Below are 18,392 nucleotides of genomic sequence, written 5' to 3' on the forward strand. Positions count from 1 at the left end.
GATAACTAATCAAGGTTGAAAAAGTTGGGGTGTTACAAGGAATATTTCAAAGACCAGGCTAGAACATCCGGCCCAAGCTCTGAAGAACTTCACCCGGAATATCCGGGGGGGGGGGGGGGGACTTTTGAGCCAACTTAGGCCGAAACTTCCGCCCCCTCGACACAGAATGGCTACTCCAAGCGTACGGGCTATAAATAGAGGAGCCTTCTTCTTCATCAAATTAGATATGAGGAGCACGAAGACTTTCTCTCTACTTCATTGTTTTTGAGCTCAAATCGAGTAGATCTCCCTCCTTAGCCAACCAAATCCCGCCAAACATTGGGAATTGAAGGAGGAGGGCTAGATTTACCTATCCACCCAAGAAAATTCATGATCCCCATACTTTTCCATAGTGGATTTGAAAATCCTAGATCTCCTTTGTGGGGGTCCTTGTAGTTGGTAGAGCATCTCGTCCTAGATCTTGTTGTTGACTAGTTCGTGATGTTGTTGGGAGCCTCCGACTGTTGTGGAGCTTGCCCCAACCTTGTGTGAAGCAATCGCCGCCTCGACCGGCCTTGATAGTGGAGAAGGGAATACTCCTTTGTAGGTTGTTCACGAGGAATAAGGTGACGCCTTTGTGGCGGTTGGCACCTTCGTGGTCCACACCTCCTCAACGTAGACGTACCTCCTTTGGTGGAGGGAACTACGGTAAATACATAGTGCGTCATCTCCGCTATCGTCCGCCCGGTTGTCTCGCTTCCTTCATACTCGTTCTTTACTTGTTCTACTTGCTTGTGTGCATTGCATCATTGTAGGAACACTTTACCTTTGATAGCAATCACCTTTATATTTTGCTTCCGCATAAAAATTGAAAAAGGCAAAAAATTGCATAGCGCCTATTGAGTCCCCTTCTAGTCGCGCCCAATACACATTTACACGTTTCTGAAACAAGCGTTTTCAAACCAACACACCCTTAATGTGCCATGTTAGGGCGCCTAGCAAGGCCGCACGACACAAGTTGTCTACAAATGGGCCTTTGTGGGTCGTGCCATGCCCGACGCATTAACATGGGTCCGGCCCATCCTGTTGGCAAAGTTGAGGGGAAACAACCCAAGATCAGATGGCAAAGAAACGTATGACAAATTGAATTCTAGGAGCTCCTATAGTCCGCCCGTTGCGGGATGGAAATCTCTCCCCCGTGCAGCCTCCCTTCATGGGCCACATTCGGTGCTACCCAATAAGAAATAGGGTTTCTCTTTTTTTTCTTTTCAAATTTTAAAATGTTTAATTTTAAAATCAAACCTAAACATTGTACAACTTTTAAAAGTTCAAATATAGAAAATGTGCAGATTGAAAATTTGTTACAATTTGAAAAATATTTTTAAATTGTTCAAATTCAAACTTGAAAAAAAAATCAAAATAGGAAAGAGTTCAGAAAACCGAGCAGCAAAACCGAAGATAGAGGGGATAACCAGCAAAACTATATAAACCGAAAGAAAAAAAAAAGAATCCTGGATAACAAAGCCCTCTCTAACGGGCCCGGCCCAGAACAAGCAGCCCTAAACAGGGAGCGCCAGATGGTCGAATTCCCCAGAAACAGCGGCGCGTACCAAACGGGCTAGGGCTACCCCACACCCATTCCGCTGCCCCGGCCTGGCTCTCGCCTCACCTGCTCCCAACCCCCAAAACCCTAGCGGCGACTGCGAGGATGGCCCGCAAGAAGGTCCGCCTGCCGTCGCCCTCGCCGTCGCCGTCGCCGCCACCGCCGACGCCTCCGCGGGAGGAGTCCAGCTCCGACGAAGACGATGAGGAGAAGGAAGCCACCCCCGCAGCCCAAAAGGCCCCACAAAACCCTAACCCCCTTTCCACCGCCGCGGCCGACGCCGATTCATCGGATGGAGGCGAGGAGGAGTCCGACGACTCGGAAACCAACGCCGATGCCTTCCAGATCCTTCAGGCCGCCCGCTCCCCCGGCAAGCCCTTGGAATCTGACGCCGATGAGGGGGACGGCAGCTCGTCGGATAGCCCGGACCCCGTCCAGACCAAGCCGGCAAGGAAACCCGGGAAGAAGAGGCAGGCCGCTGAGTCCATTCCGTCTGCTGTCAAGGCGAAGAAAGCCAAGGCCGAGGCGGCTCCTCTGTCTGGCAAGGCGCCCTCTGACCCCAATTCCACCAGCAAGGGTAAGAAGCACAAGGAGAAGGCTGCGCCGGATCGCTCCCCGTCCAAGCCCACAGGAAGACGCTGGACAGTTGAGGACGAGATCAAGGTCCTGGAAGCTCTTGTCAGCCACACCAAGGCTAATGGCACGCAGCCTAGTGCTGTTGAACTTATTGCTGCGGTTGGCGACAGCCTTGAAAGGAAGACCTGTACCAAGACTGAAATGTATGAGAAGGTGCGGCATCTCAAGCAGCGGCATGAGAAAGCAGCGAGTACAGGCACCCTGCCAGATAATGATGACGACCTCCGTAAGTTCAACCTCTCGGAGGCAGTCTGGGGAGAAAGTGCAAAGGAGGTTGCTGCGGCCCCCGTATCTCAAAATGATGCTGCTACCTCAATGAGCAAGAAGGGGCAGACTAACAAGGAGAAAAAGGGTGGTGGTACAGCAAAGGAAGCCACCAGCACCGTGAACGAAAATGTCGGAACTGTCACTGAGAGTAATAAGGAGCTGGCCACCAAAGAGAAGCTAGATGGAGCTACCAAGGGCAGGTTATCAAAGAAGGCTGCCACTACTGATACTCCTGTTAAGAGTAAGAAACGGGGAAATCATAAGGAGGACTTAGAAGGCGATGCAAAAACAAAGGAGACCACCAATGCTGCCACTCAAAACGGCAGCATGTTGGTTAGGAGCAAGAGTGGTAAGTCTGACAAAGAGGAAAAGGATGGAGATGGGGATAGCCTTGGACCAAAGGAGGCCACGGCGGTCACTCAAAATGGGGAGGATCATGAAGACAAAATGGATATAGATCCTAATGTGAAAAACATGCGAAGAGAGTTCGATGAGTTACAGAATTTGTACCCCAACCTTGCCTCTTATGTGGAGCGCATCCAGGCCCAGCATCCATGTGGGGAGACACTGAAAAGAGCATTTGAGTTCATTGCTGACGACAAGGCTTGTGCTTTGGAATCCAAGATCAAGAAACAAAGAGTAATTGAGATGAAGACGGAGATTCGCCGAGCCGACACTAAGAAGGAGGTGACCAACATATTCATAGGATTGCTGGACTGAACCCTTTGGTGCTGTCAACCCATTTATATGGTATACCTTTCTTTCTTAACTTGTGTTAGTATGTTTTCTTGTGATCATATATGCGGAATCATAGGATTACCTAATGTGAACTGAGCTAGTGTGTTTTACAAAATCTGAATGTCACTTTGGAAATTTCAAGCAATTAAACTATTCTACTTCTATGCAGTATACTACAAGTAAGTCTGGCTTTATATATCTCCAATCAAAATTTTCCACCCAACTTAGAGAAGGATAGAAAGATTAGCTAGATGCAGATGATGTAGGAGTTCGGTTGGGCATATACCCAGTGTACTTTTGTGCAGGTAGTGAGGGGTAGTTAATTTGTAGAAAGTAAACAAGGGCGAAGGAGATGAGATGGGTGATGCATCTCATGACTTATGCTCCTATATATTGAGATGTGGTTTCACGTCATTTAAATACTCATTTGCTGTTTCAGTAGATTATTTGTATAGTAAGTTAAAGTGCAATAAGTGTTCACTAGGAGATTGAATTGGTTAGGTTGATGCAATTTGTGCTACTGTTATAATCTGGTATGTTAGATATTGATCAGATTTCAGCTTATGTTGTTGGTAGAGACTTGCATCTCTAGTTGTTGGGTTTATGCCAATGATTACAAGTCAACGAGTCGAGCTGAGTCCCTAGGGTACTGATTCATAGACTAGTCGTGACTAGTGCTTGGGGATTTGTAATAGAGAGTAGCTGCTACACAATACTATAGTAGTACTCAACTTGTAATAGTAGTATACTGCAATGGAGTTCGAAGGCATGAGAGTGGAGCAGAGCAGAGCAGCAACAGCTCCAGGAGTGGTGACAATGGCCTGCCTAATCTCTAGGCAAACCTGACAAGTGGGCCTTTTTGTGAGTCATTTGACTCAAAAACCTAGGCTGGCCAATAATAGTCGACAATTCGTTGACTGGCCAACCCCCCGTCCCCCGTCTCCCCTGTGATTCAAGTCGATCCACCACCCTCATGAGTCGAGTCGACACCCTAGTAGTGACTAGATCAGTCGTGTCTCTTAATCAGTGGTTTATGTTATAATTACCGTCTCCAGATGTTGCAAATGAGTTCATTCCTATGTTAAAGAAAATATTATATGTGTTCACCTTCAATATTCAGGGGAGAGTAACTAGGTATGTGGCTATGGTCACTTGCCAGATTGATTCAACAATATCTGGAGTTTACTGCGATATCTAGCTTCGGTTAGATGTTTTGCCATATTTGTTTCCTGATGATTTGCCACATTCTTTTCCTGTTGATTTAATTTGCAACATCTGACTAGCAAGTGTGTAACTGTATAAGCAAGTATGGAACTATGTTGTAAGGAAGCACTTTTAGGTTGATTTAATTTGCAAATTCATCTCAGCATAATTAGGAAGTATTTTTGATTAGTTTCATTTTTATCTTACTTATGGTTCTTATTTACATTAGTTATAAAAGAGAATGGAATTGAGAGGCTTAGAATTAGTGAGCTTAGAGGAGACACTTGTATCAACTAATTAATGATAAGTAACTGTAAGGAAGTGACGTTTTATCCCAGTTAAACATGATTCTTGAGTGTTGGTTTAAGTTTTACATTTTGGTACAATTATTTATGTCCCTGTAGATTGGTATGTCCGTAATCTGTAATCTGAAACTGAAGTTACTTCATGTGCTGAATGCTACTGAGCATTGGTACTTTGTGCTCTTTATGGCTGAAAATGTTACTTCATGTGTTCGTTCCAACCATATACAGTGCTTAGTATCCATATCGTCCTTTGTTAAAGAAAGCATCTACTTTTCTTCTGTAGTTGCAGCAATATCACAACGAGTCCAAAGAAAAATATTTCTCCTTTTGGTGATTGTATGAAGCTTATACATCTGCTCCTGTTTATTGCAGACGAGGAGAAAAAGAGAGGCAAGTTGCTGTGGAAGACTATGGACCAAGATTATTGAAGTTTGCTTTTGTTCTTGATGCCTACGAAGTGACCATTCCAAGTATGCAGTCTCATTTTGAGCCGCAGTTACCTGTACTGATGGCTTATGCACTTTGGACCTGTGAAGTGGTTTTAAGTTCTTAGCATCCTATAACTGTCAAAAATTTATGGTTCGTAGCAATGTCTCCAGAACTTGATGCATGAATGGTCAGAGATGAAGTTATGAAGTTTGGCAGTTGAAGTTTTGTTATTCATTGTGTTCAGTGGTTCTGGATACCTGTAGTTATTTGAATTTTTTTGGGCGTGTTACTGTCGTGCAACTTCATCAACCAAACACTGTAGGGATCAATTTCTTGTACCTGCAAGAAAGCCACCTCGAGGGAGTTCTGGGCTCTAACGCCCCTGTCAATGGTGTCTTGAGTTGGGAGTTCCTAGGCATGGCATGGAGACTTGTTCAGGATGAATGAAATCATGGGCACGATCTACTGTGGGATATGCGGATTGATTAGGTGCTCGTGCTGGACGTATTTTTTAAATTTCGTCAAAATCTGTTGGGATACAATCAGGCATGACATCCTGTTAGCCTTTCAGCGGGTTGGTGAGACAAATGATTCTTTGGTGTGGCTGATTCAGAAGAAGAAACGTCCCGCTGAAATCAAATATTGGGGGTTTGGGGGTCTGAAATCAAATATTTGGCCTTTCGGGGTTTTCAGTTTGTGGTGCGGCTCGTTGGACGCGTGGCGGGAGAAATAGGTAGGTTGATCTAGACTCTAGAGACGCCGGCAATGCCTTTTGAAGTACTACCTGGCGGGAGAAATAGGTTGATCTAGACTCTAGAGACGCCAGCAATGCCTTTCGAAGTACTACCGGTTTATTGGCCAGAGCATAAATTTAACCAATTTAATACGTTATATATATTACAAAATATATATCATTAGAAATTTTGAATGTTATGTTTCTAATGATATATTTTTATGTTATATAATTTAGATCTAGGGATACGTGCGGACCTATAAATCGGGCATGGAGGGAGTAGTGAGACTAAAGTTAGATTAGTGCTTCTTTGTCACTAAAGGGAAAACTCACTTTGGCTCTTGAGTTCTAGCGATTCCTTTGTTTTTACACAATCAAAAATCATATTTTTGTACTCCACAAAAACTTTCATGATATATCCTACCTGCAAAATCGTGATGCTACATAAATTTTAAGATACATAAAAATAACAAAATCTAATAATTTATTTAAGAGAGGTTACCTAGCAGATCCTGTCTCTAAATGGCCCAACCAACGAACAATGCCCTCCATGTGATTTGGTTGAACCACTAATCAGTTTTTATTCATGTGCCCCATGGCAATCTTCCTTTGGACAAGTATCACAAAAGCTGGCTGGCTTGCACATCCTACTTATATCGTGGATTTGTTATCTCTTACTACACATGGGCGTGTGGATATTTTTGATTTCATTTGGATTGGAGCTGCTGTGACGAAGTGGTCTCTTTGGACCATTCACAATCATCTGCTTTGCATGGGGAAGGTCATTTGACATCCCGTTGATCTTGCATTTTGGATCATATCTTTCTTACAATTGTGGTGGGCGCTGTGGAGGTTTAGGTAATATGGAAGTGCATAAAGTGTTTACATGTTGTTCATCCAAACTACCTGGTGATCTTTTGGTGTCTTTAAAAGTGCATAGGACAAGGTGTTTCTACACCTAGGTGCATATGCACCCTTTATTTGAAATGCATATTAAATATATTTCTAAATGTCAAAAAAATACAAATAAAAATGCCTCGTGTATATCTTAACATGTTACATATTCACAAAGTTGTTTCAGAAAAAACCGATATGTTTTGTGCATATGCACCCTATATGTATAACACATATTTCAAAAAGTAAAAAATTAGAAACAAAAATTTAGCATGTAGAGGGACACGTTCTATGAGTACACGTAAAGTTTCACGTAAAACCGACAATTTTTGTACCCTATGTAAAAAAGACAAATAATGTCTCGAGAAATAGACTATTTTAACACCAAAAATTTGTCTTTTTAGTACAAGACACAAAACATATCGGTTTTTTCTGAAACAACTTTGTGAATATGTAACATGTTAAGATATACACGAGGCATTTTTATTTGTATTTTTTTTGACATTTAGAAATATATTTAATATGCATTTCAAATAAAGGGTGCATATGCACCCAGGTGTAGAAACACCTTGTCCATATGCAGAAAACCAAAACTGTTCATGGGTGCATATGCACCCATGATCAGTTTTGGTTTTCTGCATATAGTGCCCCTTCCGGTAGGTTTTGGATGATTGATGACCACGTGACTAAGGACCTATCAATTTCATCAAGTATACACACTGTCTTAGAAAAAAACAACACGTCTTTAAAGGACTCAAGTCACATACGCCAAGCTTGACGCAATAAGCACATGTAGCTCACTCGTATACTCCTCGCTCTTCTACGATGAAAAACTCTAAAGTTATGCTCATCAAGTCAGAGATCTAAAATAAGATCTTCATCAACCTTCAAGCTTCAGAGTCACAAGATGATCAACATTGAATAATACACACACTCAAGAAAGACCCAAAGACACAAACGCCACAACACATAATACCCTTCCTTGGAAATCTCTTAACCTATTAGTCTTCTTTTTATTGCTTGACATACTAGGGTTGAAGAAGAGGCCACGTCCTAGTAAGCCCGTGTTGAGTCTAGTGTCTCACGCTAATACATGGGAGTTAGGACTTCATGGCCATGGTATACGTGCACAACACTAGATATTTAGGATAACCTCAGATGGGCAAACCACTTTTACAGGACTAGCCATTACACCTGTTCGTTCACAATCACCTTTTGTAATGGCTAGAAAATCTGAAACGCCTACAAATAGAACCCAGCCCCGGGTGGGTAAGGTTGGCGAACCAAGCTAAATGTTGAGATGCTAGTGATCCTATCCATCAAGTTTGCCCCTCCCTCTCTCTCGAGTCTATCACTATCCACTCAGTGGTGGAGAAATTGTCTAGAGTTTGCTTGATCACCAAACAAGAGCATGATGTGGTCAACAATATCAACTTGTTGCCCTTGGAGATTCAGCATCTCCTAGAGGGTTAGGTGTCCACCATCGAGCGTCCAGATTATGGACCTGCCGAAGGTTTACCAGCGACTTGCCAAGGTGTGTGAAGGTCGTGGTGTTGTCATCAAGCGTCCAGAGTGTGGACTGACCGAGGTGAAAGGTTCGGCTATCACCTATAGAATACATGCCACTATTGGTTGGGCAAATCCGGAAGGGATTGCACTAACACAGAAGATGGCATAGTCATCGACAAGCGAGGCCGATTGGACTTAGGTACATGCCTTTCCAAATAGAGACGTGGAGCTAGTGTTGATAGTGTTGAACTCTAGGGAAACAAATCAGGTGTACTCGTCTCCTTTCCTCGCCATTTGCTGTTTGATCCATTATATTTTTCTGATTTAAGTACTCACTCACTCTGTTTGCACCATCTTCATCCCGAGCGTCTTTCTTCATCATGTGTCTACTTTTCTCTGATATGTTCCTCAACATGTTGTTTGTTGTAATTACTATATTTATTCCACGCATTATATTTTAAATTTACAGTAATTTGCATAAACTCATATTCACCTCCCCTCTAGTCAGCATATCTGGATCTTTCAATTTTTTTTCTTTATTTTGGAAGATTACGGAATGCTCTTTAGACGCTGAGATTTTTTCTAAAAAGTTGGCTTCTGAGTAATAATAGGTGTGTGTTGTGTTGCTCGTGGAATGTGTTGGTTGTTCCTTCCTATCTTTGTTAGGGAAGCTTGGTTAAAGAGTAAGACATTTGTTGACTTCTTTTGTTGGGATTTTATATGTTGAGTGTTAATTGAGTAGCTATGCTAATCTGGTAAAGGATGGAGGTTCCCAGCATGTGAAAATGTTGTAAGACCATGACTTTGTATAAAGAGCATGGATGTGGCCTGATTTTCTAAAATTGTGTGGTATACAATTTTGTTGTTGTTGGGAGGAGGTGTATTCTCGTATTTTGTGATGCTATATGATTAGATGGCGTGTATGATGGCCTTATGGCAAATGTCATTTGCAGTAACAAATTTTGACACGACGATGTTTTGAAAATAGGTTGGGTTACCTCATTGAAGCACAACTTAATAAGATTTCCTTGATGGGGGATCAATTGAAGGCTCGATCCGTACACGACTTCACGAGATCAAGTCCAAGGCACTCTTTCTCGACATCGATCCGAGCCATGGGAAACTTCTCAAGTTCGACCCTAGGCTCTCTGAACGCGTCTTGAAGCTCTGGTGCCCTCGTCTTGATCCCATTAAGTAGAGAGAGAGATGCCAATTATGTCACCCACGGGCGATGCTGCGTGTAGTTGACACGTCCGTTGGGAACCCCAAGAGGAAGGTGTGATGCGCACAACAGTAAGTTTTCCCTCAGTAAGAAACCAAGGTTATCGAACCAGTAGGAGTCAAGGAGCACGTGAAGGTTGTTGGTGGTGGAGTGTAGTGCGGCGCAACACCAGGGATTCCGGCGCCAACGTGGAACCTGCACAACACAATCAAAGTACTTTGCCCCAACGTAACAGTGAGGTTGTCAATCTCACCGGCTTGCTGTAAACAAAGGATTAGATGTATAGTGTGGATGATGATGATTGTTTGCGAAGAACAATGAAAGAACAATTGCGATAGATTGTATTTCAGATGTAAAGAATAGGACCGGGGTCCACAGTTCACTAGTGGTGTCTCTCCCATAAGATAAACATATGTTGGGTGAACAAATTACAGCTTGGGCAATTGACAAATAAAGAAGGCATAACAATGCACATACATATATCATGATGAGTACTATGAGATTTAATTAGGGCATTACGACAAAGTACATAGACCGCTATCCAAGCATGCATCTATGCCTAAAAAGTCCACCTTCAGAGTTATCATCCGAACCCCTCCAAGTATTAAGTTGCAAACAACGGACAATTGCATTAAGTATGGTGCGTAATGTAATCAACACAAATATCCTTAGACAAAGCATCGATGTTTTATCCCTAGTGGCAACAAGCACATCCACAACCTTAGAACTTTCGTCACTCGTCCTGCATTTAATGGAGGCATGAACCCACTATCGAGCATAAATACTCCCTCTTGGAGTCACAAGTATCAACTTGGCCAGAGCCTCTACTAGCAACGGAGAGCATGCAAGAACATAAATAACATATATGATAGATTGATAATCAACTTGACATAGTATTCAATATTCATCGGATCCCAACAAACACAACATGTAGCATTACGGATAGATGATCTTGATCATGATAGGCAGCTCACAAGATCTAACATGATAGCACAATGAGGAGAAGACAACCATCTAGCTATCGCTATGGACCCATAGTCCAGGGGTGGACTACTCACCATCGATCCGGAGGCGATCATGGCGATGAAGAGACCTCCGGGAGATGATTCCCCTCTCCGGCAGGGTGCCGGAGGCGATCTCCTGAATCCCCCGAGATGGGATTGGCGGCAGCGGCATCTCTGGAAGGTTTTCCGTATCGTGGTTCTCGGTACTGGGATATTCGCGACGAAGGCTTTAAGTAGGCGGAAGGGCAGGTCAGGAGGCGTCACGGGGCCCCCACACGCTAGGGCCGCGCGGGCCCTCTGTAGGCCGCGCCGCCCTAGTGTGGCGGCGCCCCGTGGCCCCACTTCGTAACTCCTCCGGTCTTCTGGAAGCTTCGTGGAAAAATAGGCCCCTGGGCGTTGATTTCGTCCAATTCCGAGAATATTTCCTTATTAGGATTTCTGAAACCAAAAACAGCAGAAAACAGCAACTGGCTCTTCGGCATCTTGTCAATAGGTTAGTGCCGGAAAATGCATAATAATGACATATAATGTGTATAAAACATGTGAGTATCATCAATAAAGTAGCATGGAACATAAGAAATTATAGATACGTTTGGGACGTATCAAGCATCCCCAAGCTTCGTTCCTACTCGCCCTCGAGTAGGTAAACGATAACAAGGATAATTTCTGAAGTGACATGCTATCATAATCTTGATCATACTATTGTAAGCATATGAGATGAATGCAGCGATTCGAAGCAATGATGAAGATAATGAGTAAACAAATGAATCATATAGCAAAGACTTTTCATGAATAATACTTTCAAGACAAGCATCAATAAGACTTGAATAAGAGTTACTCATAAAGCAATACATTCAAAGTAAAGGCATTGAAGCAACACAAAGGAAGATATAAGTTTCAATGGTTGCTTTCAACTTCAACATGTATATCTCATGGATAATTGTCAACACAAAGTAATATAACAAGTGCAATAGGTAAACATGTAAGAACCAATGCACACAGTTGCACAAGTGTTTGCTTCTGGGATAGAAAGAATAGGTAAACTGACTCAACAATAAAGTAGAAGATAGGCCCTTCACAGAGGGAAGCATGGATTACTATATTTGTGCTAGAGCTTTTCATTTTGAAAACATAGAAACAATTTTGTCAACGGTAATAATAAATCATATGTGTTATGTATAAGACATCTTATAAGTTGCAAGCCTCATGCATAGTATACCAATAGTGCTCGCACCTTGTCCTAATTAGCTTGGATTAACATGGATTATCATTGCATAGCATATGTTTCAACCAAGTGTCACAAAGGGGTACCTCTATGCCGTCTGTACAAAGGTCTAAGGAGAAAGCTCGCATTGGATTTCTCGCTTTTGATTATTCTCAACTTAGACATCCATACCGGGACAACATAGACAACAGATAATGGACTCCTCTTTAATGCATAAGCATTCAACAACAATTAATTTTCTCATAAGAGATTGAGGATTAGTTGTCCAAACTGAAACTTCCACCATGAATCATGACTTTAGTTAGCGGCCCAATGTTCTTCTCTAACAGTATGCATACTCAAACCATTTGATCATGAAAATCGTCCTTACTTCATACAAGACGAACATGCATACCAACTCACATGATATTCAACAAAGGTAAAAGAGTTGATGGCGTCCCAGAAACATGGTTACCGCGCAACAAGCAACTTATTAAGAAATAAGACACATAAGTACATATTCTTCACCACAATAGTTTTTAAGGCTACTTTCCCATGAGCTATATATTGCAAAGACAAAGAATAGAATTTTAAAGGTAGCACTCAAGTAATGTACTTTGGAATGGCAGAGAAATACCATGTGGTAGGTAGGTATGGTGGACACAAATGGCATAGTATTTGGCTCAAGGATTTGGATGCACGAGAAGAATTCCTCTCAATACAAGGCTAGGCTAGCAAGGTTGTTTGAAGCAAACTCAAGTATAAAAGGTGCAGCAAAGCTCACATATGAACATATTGTAACTATTATAAGACTTTACATTGTCTCCTTATTGTTCAAACACCTTAACCAGAAAATATCTAGACTCTAGAGATCAATCATGCAAACCAAATTTTAACAAGCTCTATGTAGTTATTCATTAATATGTACAAGGTACATGATGCAAGAGCTTAAACATGATCTATATGAGCACAACAATTGCCAAGTATCACATTATTCAAGACATTATACCATTTACCACATGCGGCATTTTCCGTTTCCAACCATGTAACAATGAATGAAGTAGTTCAACTTTCGCAATGAACATTAAAGATAAAGCTAAGAACACATGTGTTCATACGAAACAGCGGAGCGTGTCTCTCTCCCAAACAAAGAATGCTAGGATCCTATTTTATTCAAACAAAACAAAAACAAAAACAAACAGACGCTCCAAGTAAAGCACATAAGATGTGACGGAATAAAAATATAGTTTCACTAGAGGTGACCTGATAAGTTATCGATGAAGAAGGGATACCTTGGGCATCCCCAAGCTTAGACGCTTGGGTCTTCTTAAAATATGCAGGGATGAACCACGGGGGCATCCCCAAGCTTAGACTTTTCACTCTTCTTGATCATATTGTATCATCCTCCTCTCTTGACCCTTGAAAACTTCCTCCACACCAAACTCAAAACAATCTCATTAGAGGGTCAGTGCATAATTCATATATTCAGAGGTTACATAATCATTCTTAACACTTCTGGACATTGCACAAAGCTACTGAAAGTTAATGGAACAAAGAAATCCATCAAACATAGCAAAACAGGCAATGCGGAATAAAAGGCAGAATCTGTCAAAACAGAACAGTCCGTAAAGACGATTTTTTTGTGGCACCAGACTTGCTCAGATGAAAATGCCCAAATTGAATGAAAGTTGCGTACATATCTGAGGATCACGCACGTAAATTGGCAGATTTTTATAAATTTTCTACTGCAGGGGCGGCTCAATTTCGTCACAGCAAGAAATCTGTTCCTGCGCAGTAATCCAAATCTAGTATTGACTTTACTATCAAAGACTTTACTTGGCACAACAATGCAATAAAATAAAGATAAGGAGAGGTTGCTACAGTAATAACAACTTTCAAGACTCAAATATAAAATAAAAGTGCAGAAGTAAAATAATGGGTTGTCTCCCATAAGCGCTTTTCTTTAACGCCTTTCAGCTAGGCGCAAAAAGTGTGAATCAAGTATCATCAACATTACCTCGGGCTTTACGCCTACCCTTATTATTCTTTTTCTTACTCTTTGGTTTAGGGAATACATGTCTACCTCCCGGTGTAGAGGTGAATTTTAGGGTGCCTTCTCCCACATCTATGACTGCTCCCAATAGTTTCAGCAAGGATCTTCCAAGTGTGATTTGTCCTGTTCCTACACATTCAATAACAAGATAATCAGTGGATATTGTTCTTCCAAGAATGGTTGTATGCACACCCTCGGCTATTCCCTTAGGAATTATAACAGAGTTATCAATAAGAGTTATTCCTTCTCCCCTTCAACGAGTCCCCAAAGTGTCAAAGATTCATAAACACTCTTAGGCATAAGGCAAAATTCAGACATAATATCACAATGGGCATGAAAAGTTTCACCACCAATAACAACTTTAATAGTAGGGTCCCATATTGAAGGTTCAGAGTTCACTAAAACTTGATCAAGACGGTTACGAACATAACTATAATTTTCTTTCAAGCAAGATGCACTTGTCTCAAGAGTGTTTAATCTATTATAAATGCTAATAAGAGTCTGAATCAAAGTTATTAGCTGAACTATGTGATGCAACCAATTTTTTTATGGCATTAAAAGCTTGATCCCCATTGCAATGAAGGAAATCTCCTCCCACTATAGCATCCAAGGCATATCTATAGCGAATCATAAGCCCAAAATAAAAATTACTAAGGAGCAGACTTAGAGTCATTTGAGGTTTAGCTTTACGATAAGAATAAAAAATTCTAGACCAAGCATCTTTAAAACTCTCCTCATCCCCTTGTTTAAAAGTAAAGACTAATTCCTCAGGTGAAGAAGTAACAGGTACAGAGCTAGACATGATAACAAAATAAACTAAATGCAAGTAGCTAATTTTTTGTGTGTTTTTAATATAGAGAGCAAGACAGTAAATAAAGTAAAACTAGCAACTAATTTTTTTGTGTTCTTGATATAAGAGCAAACAAAGCAGTAAATAAAGTAAAACAAAGCAAGACAAAAACAAAGTAAAGAGATTGGAAGTGGGAGACTCCCCTTGCAGCGTGTCTTGATCTCCCCGGCAACGGCGCCAGAAAATCCACTTGCCGCGAGTAGTTGACACGTCCGTTGGGAACCCCAAGAGGAAGGTGTGATGCGCACAGCAGTAAGTTTTCCCTCAGTAAGAAACCAAGGTTATCGAACCAGTAGGAGTCAAGGAGCACGTGAAGGTTGTTGGTGGCGGAGTCTAGTGCGGCGCAACACCAGGGATTTCGGCGCCAACGTGGAACCTGCATAACACAATCAAAGTACTTTGCCCCAACGTAACGATGAGGTTGTCAATCTCACCGGCTTGCTCGTAAACAAAGGATTAGATGTATAGTGTGGATGATGATGATTGTTTGCGAAGAACAGTAAAGAACAATTGCAGTAGATTGTATTTCAGATGTAAATAATAGGACCGGGGTCCACAGTTCACTAGTGGTGTCTCTCCCATAAGATAAACAGATGTTGTGTGAACAAATTACAGTTGGGTAATTGACAAATAAAGAAGGCATAACAATGCACATACATATATCATGATGAGTACTATGAGATTTAATCAGGGCATTACGACAAAGTACATAGACCGCTATCCAAGCATGCATCTATGCCTAAAAAGTCCACCTTCGAGGTTATCATCCGAACCCCCTCCAGTATTAAGTTGCAAACAACAGACAATTGCATGAAGTATGGTGCGTAATGTAATCAACACAAATATCCTTAGACAAAGCATCGATGTTTTATCCCTAGTGGCAACATCACATCCACAACCTTAGAACTTTCTGTCACTGTCCCAGATTTAATGGAGGCATGAACCCACTATCGAGCATAAATACTCCCTCTTGGAGTCACAAGTATCAACTTGGCTAGAGCCTCTACTAGCAACGGAGAGCATGCAAGAACATAAATAACATATATGATAGATTGATAATCAACTTGACATAGTATTCAATATTCATCGGATCCCAACAAACACAACATGTAGCATTACAGATAGATGATCTTGATCATGATAGGCAGCTCACAAGATCTAACATGATAGCACAATGAGGAGAAGACAACCATCTAGCTACTGCTATGGACCCATAGTCCAGGGGTGGACTACTCACACATCGATCCGGAGGCGATCATGGCGATGAAGAGACCTCCGGGAGATGATTCCCCTCTCCGGCGGGGTGCCGGAGAGCGATCTCCTGAATCCCCTGAGATGGGATTGGCGGCAGCGGCGTCTCTGGAAGGTTTTCCGTATCGTGGCTCTCGGTACTGGGGTATTCGCGACGAAGGCTTTAAGTAGGCGGAAGGGCAGGTCAGGAGGCGTCACGGGGGCCCCACACGCTAGGGCCGCGCGGGCCCCCTGTAGGCCGCGCCGCCCTAGTGTGGCGGCGCCCCGTGGCCCCACTTTGTAACTCCTCCGGTCTTCTGGAAGCTTCGTGGAAAAATAGGCCCCTGGGCGTTGATTTCGTCCAATTCCGAGAATATTTCCTTACTAGGATTTCTGAAACCAAAAACAGCAGAAAACATCAACTGGCTCTTCGGCATCTCGTCAATAGGTTAGTGCCGGAAAATGCATAATAATGGCATATAATGTGTATAAAACATGTGAGTATCATCAATAAAGTAGCATGGAACATAAGAAATTATAGATACGTTTGGGACGTATCAGGCGACACACGAGGTATGTCACCTACAATGTGGAAGATTCCTTGAAAATTAAAAGTACCACCTAAGGTTAACATCTTTTGCTGGAAAGCTATGCATGGAATAAAAACGATCTATAAGCCGTTGAGTCTATTATCCACAACTGTCAAAGGGACTTTATTGCAACTACTAATAGGTTCATGGAGTTCACTCCTGAAGTTTTTTTTATCCTGGTACTTTGGATAGGTCGCCGGTCAGCCTAATTACAAAGGAATTTCAGAGGTTGAAATGAGAATGAAGAACTATTCAGCTTGTTTTTGAGGTTAAGCACGCCACTTTATTGAATAATAACATTATTCAAGATACAAAGACCTTCAGGAGACTGGAGGAGCCACACCTGACCTCCCACACTACTAGAAACATCAAAACATGCCAATCGATGAGCTTCACCATTGGAAGCCCTGTTTTCATATCGAAAGGAAGCCTCGGTGAGTAAACTCGCATCATCCTTCACCTCCTCCAGAACCATACTGTAGCCCCCCTTAAACCCTTCAATTTTCAGAGCTTTGATTACTACCAGGCAGTCGGATGCCACAGTTACTCGAGGGAGCTGCAGGTCCTTTGCCAGCGCCATCGCCTCCTGCAAGCGATCGCCTCCATAACCGTGGGATCAGCAACTCCTGGGACGCTGAGCGAGGAAGCACCCAGGAAGACGCCCTGCTCACTTCTACAGACGATGCCAACTGCCCCACCCCGATTCTGCTTGGACATGGCCGCATCGACATTCAGCTTTGCTCATCCTGCACTCGGAGGGATCCACCTTGGGTCCATAGGCTGGGCAGCTCCTCCCGGTATCTTCTTACTAACCTTGGTCGAGATAGCTAGGTCTCGGAGGTAACTTTCGATCAACAAGTGAGTAGACAGGGGACTCTGGAATTCCTCATCATGGATGATCTTACAACGCGCATACCAGATCGCCCATAAAGTGACTGCCACTCTTGCAAAGTCATCCCTGGGTAGGGACTCCATCATAGTGAAGATCCATTGTTTCGCACTGGGATCCTCGTTTCTGCATAGATGCTCCACTATGCCCTCGTCAGCAAGGGCCCACAAACATCTTGCCACTGTGCAATCTATCAGGGAATGTCTCCAAGATTCTTCGGCCCCGCAGATAGAGCACATACTATTCTCCACCATATGCCGATGACACCAAACATCAGTTGTTGGTAGTGAATGCCTGGCTAGCCGCCAAAGGAACACCCGAAGCTTTGAGGGAACTTCAGTTCTCCAGAGACGCTGTCAGGCCTTGCTCTCGCCAACATGGTTCGAGCCACCTGATCTGCCTTCTAACCAGCCTTCCCGCCTCCTCTTTGTTTCCACTAGCATGCGGTATGCGGACCGCACAGTCAAGATTCCCGTCTTTTCATAGTGCCACGCCCAACTGTCCTTCATCCTCCTGGTGCTTAAAGGAATCGCCTGAATGGCCTCCCTGTCCATCGGCAGAAAGAACTCAGTCAACATTTCCGTCTTCCAGGTGGACGACATAGGGTCAATAAAGTCTGATACAAGCATCGGAGGGTTCTCGTTCAGGCAGGCTAGCGGACGTAGCATGTGATCACGTGGTAGCCAGTTTTGATTCCATGCATTAGTATCCTCTCCTAACCCAATTCGCTTAATCAACCCAATTTTCATTGTGTCTCTGCCTTCGACCAAGGCCCTCCATATTTGTGATGGAGCAGATCCCAGCGGAGCCTCCATGAAGTCCACACTTGGGAAGTACACTGCCTTCATAATTCTCGCACTAAGAGTTTGAGGATTCTGAAGAAATCGCCACAATTCTCGCACTAAGAGTTTGAGGATTCTGAAGAATTCACCACGCCTGTTTCGCAAGCATAGCCATATTAAAAATTTCAATGTCGCGGAAACCCATGCCGCCCGAGTGTAGGATAACGTTGCATAGAAAACAAAAAATTTCCTACCGCGAACACGCAATCCAA

At 42.8% G+C, this 18,392-nt stretch overlaps 1 protein-coding gene across 1 annotated transcript; it reads left to right on the plus strand.

The window, feature by feature from the left end:
• Positions 1–1,687: 1,687 nt before the first annotated feature.
• LOC124690469 (STOREKEEPER protein-like) lies at positions 1,688–5,390 on the plus strand. Its single transcript, XM_047223855.1, has 2 exons — positions 1,688–3,235; positions 5,104–5,390. Exon 1 carries the CDS (start codon positions 1,688–1,690, stop codon positions 3,203–3,205), a length of 1,518 nt encoding a protein of 505 aa, XP_047079811.1. The 3' UTR covers positions 3,206–3,235; positions 5,104–5,390.
• The last annotated feature ends 13,002 nt before the right edge of the window (positions 5,391–18,392 follow it).

This window comes from Lolium rigidum, chromosome 2 (genome assembly GCF_022539505.1).
Source record: "Lolium rigidum isolate FL_2022 chromosome 2, APGP_CSIRO_Lrig_0.1, whole genome shotgun sequence".
In the NCBI taxonomy this organism is placed as follows: Eukaryota; Viridiplantae; Streptophyta; class Magnoliopsida; order Poales; family Poaceae; genus Lolium; species Lolium rigidum.